Raw genomic sequence first — 5,852 nt, 5'->3', positions numbered from 1 at the left:
TTATTATTATTATTATTATTATTATTATTATTATTATTATTATTATTATTATTATTCTGTGGCTTTTGACCGGGCCGGGGTACAATGAGATTTTCGAAACGATATCTTCACGGTTCGTCCCGAACACAATATTGTACGTCATATTATTATAATATTGTGGTTATGATATTGCACACGTAATATTATTTTGTTAAAATAATGTACACATATCATATTGTTCCGCCCAGGAATAAGAACGGCGAGCGCGTTCGGTTTGCTGCACTGCAATCGAAGTATACATGCTATAGTGTATCGCTACAATATAATTATATGATCACCACGAGAATAATACAATTCCAAAAACAAAAAAAAAGTCTAGATGTAAAGAGAAATCATATTTTTTTACGAAAAACTACATTAATAAAACATCTTGTCTCCAAACTATTGGTTAAAAATAAAAATAAAAACATTCCACACGGTGTATACGAGTATAACGCCCACTGCCATCGGTTCGCAATATTTTTTAACATTGTTTATTGCAGACAGTATAATATCGGTCGTCTCGATGTACATAACACATGTATATAAACTATGCAGTCGTTAAAAATCCATTTGGTTCCCGAACGAACGCCACTTAAATTGCCCTCCTTATATTATATACACAATATTATATACGTGGTTATAAACATTAAACACGTCACGAACGATGATAATAATAATTAGAGATAGCGAAAATTGTAAATCAAGTGCAAAACTGCAGCGGTCACCCATTGTAATAATAACAATAACAAATGATTAACGTCTCGGTAAGACGTCCGTAAACGTATTTTTATGAAAATCCATCGTCGACAGCTGATTAAATGGCACGAAATAAAATACACATAGTATAAACGAGAGAACACGAGTCAAAGTCGTGGACTATCGTTATTCGTCTGGAATAATAATTTTTAACAGTGTCTTGGGTTGATAAAAAGTCGAGGTGAAGAGTGTTTCTGACAAGGTGTTGGAGAAACAGAGATGTGTTATAAATTATAAATGCGTTACAAGCGCAAGCGACTGGATTTGTCAAGACTAGTTTACTGAAGATAAAAAATAAAACTTAAGTGGAACCGGTTCGAATATTTTTTAGATGACAACTGACAACTACCAACAATGCAATATTTCACAATATTTATAAAATTATATTATCGCCCACATTAGTAATGCCACTTGGCCAAACAACCTTTTTAATACGAATTATTTTCGGAATTTAACAGTTAACAATGTATGTTAGAAGTCACGTAACGTATTAATTATTATTGTACGGCTGTATAACTTACTATAAACCATAGGTACACAAATAATATACTGTTATGTATAATCAATAACCTACTGATCTTTTGATTACTTCAACTAATTGTTCAACCTGCCATTAGTTTTTTTTTTAATTTGTGACGAGCTTCCACTAATTATCGTATACATGTTTTTGGGCTGGACGATACAACTTTTTTAACCTAATTTTAAGTATAACGCTTGCTTATCGCCATATAGAAACGCTAGGTAATATACATATTATTTATTTTAATTTATACTACTAGATATTTTTCCACTACACTGTTATGTACACGAAAACATATTCATGATTCCTCAATAATTTTCCTTTCGGAGGAAATCTATCTCGTAGCGTGCCGCTATTTTTACATATAGGTATTAAGTATGACTAAAAAAAAAAACGGTATTAAATCGTGATTAACATCCTTGATATCATTTTCAAGCCATTTCTTGTACGCAAACGTTACACAAATTAATAATTAAGAAACGACATAATTAAATTAAACATTATTTCGGCGGTGCCATAAAGGCAAACGAAAAAAGCTGTAAAACTAGTTTGATTGCACAATAAAACCGTAAAGATAAACATAATAATAATTGGGAGGAAATATGGGAATTATTATATAGGTGTAGGTACGCAATGCGTGGTAATATTCGATATAAATGCGGAATTTACCAAAGGTAAAAAATAAAAATACCGCAACACTGCTCAAGATATATTATATGTATATAATATATACCGATCGAGTTGGTTTATTCAAAAAAAATATTCTATTGCCTCGTCGGTGTACACATACAGCCGGATAATAATAATATGTTCGCGATTGCGATCTTCGATCGCCTTGAAGTCTGTGTAGATACCGGTAATAATAATTCATAGACGCGCACACTCACACACACACACACACACACACACACACGCACACACGCACACTCACACACACACATATATGCACACTCACACACACACACATATATGCATAAACAATACAGTGAGGATGCCGCACCTTTCCTGCACCTTTGAAACCACACGGGGCAACCGCGTCGGGGACGTTTTAACTACGCGAATATATTATATTCTAATCAATACCGCAGCAGACGAAACTAATAATTACCTACCTACCGATGTGTTATAGCATCCTATACCACGCGTGTTGTTTTGACATAATATTAAAAAAATTTCCAGTGGTCATGTATTTAAATGAATTTTTATTGAAAAAATACTAAATCATTCTAGACCTATGACATACACCATCATGTACACCAATAATCCCGTGTTAGACATTCCTGCAGTAGTAAAATGTTTTTTTGTGTGCAGTCTATATTTATTAGGTGTCCAAGTATTTTCCATTGTATTTCGTCGAACGTCTCTATTGCTAGGTATTCTATGTTTTACACGATGACTGATCCGCCATCGTCCCACGAAGTAAATGCGGTACATGTCCTGCATACGTATCGTATTCAAGTTATGTTTATAAATCATGCTAAATTTAAACGTTGGTTGCCCCAGCACTGTCCGAGCATACGGCTGTTGTAAATGTAATAATATTGCAGCAACATGTAGATTGATTAATTATTGGGGGGCTATAATATATTTGAAAATTAATAATTTGTGTTTGCTAACAGCTAACAATAATCAATAACGCTACAGCGGTAGCTAAAAACAAAATCGGAATCAATAGTATTTGAATAATAACCTCGTAGTGTTTCAACGCAATGTTTTTTATTCACGAAGAATGTTAACTCATAATTATCAATTATCTACCCGTATTTAATCATAATATAATGAGTAATATACTCATATCGTCATCGCCGCAGTACACAAGGCCGCGTTGGTGGTACAGTTACCGTTTGCAATGCCGCAACACGGAGCTTGTGTTCGAGACTTATCAATAATAATTAGTACCCACGGAGAGAAGTAGGAAGTATCGTCGTATGAAAACAACAAAGTTCTTACGTAAAACGAATGTAATGGGGTCGCTTTTGCGCTGAAAAACCGGGCATAACAATATTACACTCGAACAGGTGGATACGGGCAGTAATCGCTATTCGTCTCGTACAATAATATGATACCAGGCCGACCTGTCATCGCATGCGCGTGAAAATCAGAATTACTAAATAATATTATTACAATGTAGTGGGCGCTATAACAGTCGTTATCGCAAAACGTGTCGGCGAATTCGGACAACATTCGTGCGAGTCGCTGCAGGTCAAACGTACACACAGCTGTGCAGTTGAGGCAAACGGGTACTACATGGTTCCTCTGCAGCTGTGCGATATCGACTAGAAAGCACAAATCCATAGGGCCGTGATTAGAACCACATAACAGGACTTCGCGTATTCCATTCGGATAGAAAGATCCAAATGTTTTGACTTCCATAATCTCTTGCAGTAGCATTTATAGTAACATCAAATTTCGAATTTCCAGACATAATTGTTACTCGCAGATAAAAAAATTGAATAAATTGCAATGACAATAAAGATGATCGATGCGCAAAAATATTAAATACCGTACTATTGCTGTTGTACGACACAACATAGTCTGTGATTAAATCTTTGAGTTTCGATATTGAAATCGGAACGTTGCGTGTCCATAACATAATATGATGGAGGGATTACGCGATTGGAGAACGACCTCAGAATATATTATTAATAATATGCGATATTGCGTTCGTATAACGATTTACCGAACGAGATTTTTTTTCGACGGCCCCATTACGTCGGTCACCGCGAGACGACCTTTCAACGACACGGCTTGTATATTATTGAGTAGAGAATGGGTTTTAAAAAAAAAAATCAAGAGACCCGGTATTTTTTATTTTTATCTTCGTAAATAATCCTGCAACATTATTCGTACGTAATGGTGTTAATGTAACATTTCAATATATTTTCATCGCATATCTAGATATTCTAGAAACATTATCATACCGATGCAAGTATTTTGGAAAAACGGCTTTATAAACCTTATTTTATAATTTGATATAATTTCTCCTTTTTTAAATCTCTAATTGTTCCTTTTTATACGTAACAAACATTTTTTTTGCATTATAGGTACCTACAAAAATATTGTGTACTAATTATAACTCATAAGTTTATATAACATTTTTATAAGTGTCGTATTATCTTGTATAAATATGAAATGCAATAGTAAATTATTAGAGCCGTAGGGAACTCATATTAGAAAAAAAATTCAATAGCTCCAAAAAATATTTCTGATGTTCCTTAATTTATAATACAATATATTACTTTGAAAGTACAAATTTGTTATTTTAACATTGATATTGAAAAGGGGCAACACTGTGGTCATGGCCATGCCTTTAAGGTGGAGGGGATGGGTAAGGCTCTTACTGCGGTACAACCAAACTTTATATTTGAGATCTCATCGGTACATAACTTCAGACTTTATGCGGCAATATTTTAAACCAGTCAATAAAAAATAAGTTATTGATTTCAATAAATTGTGCGTTACGGGTGATTATTAAAAATCGTTAAATTTGATTGAAATCAATTTCTCAGCAGATTATTTTACTAGAAATTTGACTGCCCACTTGTGAAGAGTTAGCTGCTGTGTAGTGGTTTTTCATTTCCTTCTGCACTATAAATAGAACGGGTTGGGTACTGAGTTTGAACTGTTTGTACCGGTACGATTACTCTGCAGCGTCAAACAATGGAACGACGACGACTCTGTCCGAACCAATAGTTGACGCTAGACGCTGCATGGAAAACGGACAAGTAATTGCCACACAACCGCCTCAATCGCTCTGCTATACTTTATTAATTAATTATGTATATCATTGCATATTATTGTGAATTTGTAATCAATCAATGGCTACGCCGTCGTTCAAATTATTACAATTATTGCCATGTTGTATTTCCTATATTGTTATTCATATTTTTATATCAACCGCCTCGTGTGTTTTTCACGTTCGCAGGTACATTCACTCCAAGGAGAAACCGTTCAAGTGTCTGGAGTGCGGCAAAGGGTTCTGCCAGTCGCGCACGTTGGCCGTGCACAAGATCCTCCACCTGGAGGAGTCGCCGCACAAGTGTCCGGTGTGCAGCCGGAGCTTCAACCAGCGGTCCAATCTGAAGACGCACCTGTTGACGCACACGGACATCAAACCGTACAACTGTCCGACGTGCAGCAAAGTGTTCCGCCGGAACTGCGACCTGCGCCGGCACAGCCTCACGCACAACCTGTCACCCGTGTCCGCGGCTGTCCAGCTGGCGTACGCCGCGACCACCGAACTGCAGTCGGCCGCGGTCATCGGCGCCGCGCACGATCGCAACAACGACGCGGCCGCGGACGACTGTGACCGCTGATCTCATTTTGTTTCCGAAGGGAAGAAAAACTTAATTTTTTTTTTTAACGCGAACCCCTCCCCACCCCCACCGCTTAGCAAACCGCGGCGTTAAGTTTTTGATTTTTAATTGTGCTCATATAGGCATCATAGGCTGGATACGTGAAAACGTTGTAATTATAAGCTTGTGAAAAACGAGCATAATATAATAATCAATTAAGTAATTTTATTCATTTCTTTAATTCGTTGATTTATACATAT

The 5,852-nt window shown here is 36.1% G+C and overlaps 1 protein-coding gene across 1 annotated transcript in view; it reads left to right on the top strand.

Moving 5' to 3' along the window:
- The window catches only part of LOC111039606 (protein sister of odd and bowel-like), a 13,320-nt gene extending 7,668 nt beyond the window's left edge, over nt 1-5,652 (top strand). The window contains exon 2 of the mRNA XM_022323187.1: nt 5,223-5,652. Within this exon, the coding sequence (XP_022178879.1) occupies nt 5,223-5,613 (391 nt within the window). The 3' untranslated portion in view covers nt 5,614-5,652. The remainder of the gene's footprint in view (nt 1-5,222) is intronic.
- Nucleotides 5,653-5,852: the final 200 nt, after the last annotated feature.

This window comes from Myzus persicae, unplaced genomic scaffold (assembly GCF_001856785.1).
Source record: "Myzus persicae strain clone G006 unplaced genomic scaffold, MPER_G0061.0, whole genome shotgun sequence".
In the NCBI taxonomy this organism is placed as follows: domain Eukaryota; kingdom Metazoa; phylum Arthropoda; class Insecta; order Hemiptera; family Aphididae; genus Myzus; species Myzus persicae.
Note: the sequence above shows the minus strand (reverse complement) of the source record. Positions and strands in the feature narration are given on the sequence as shown.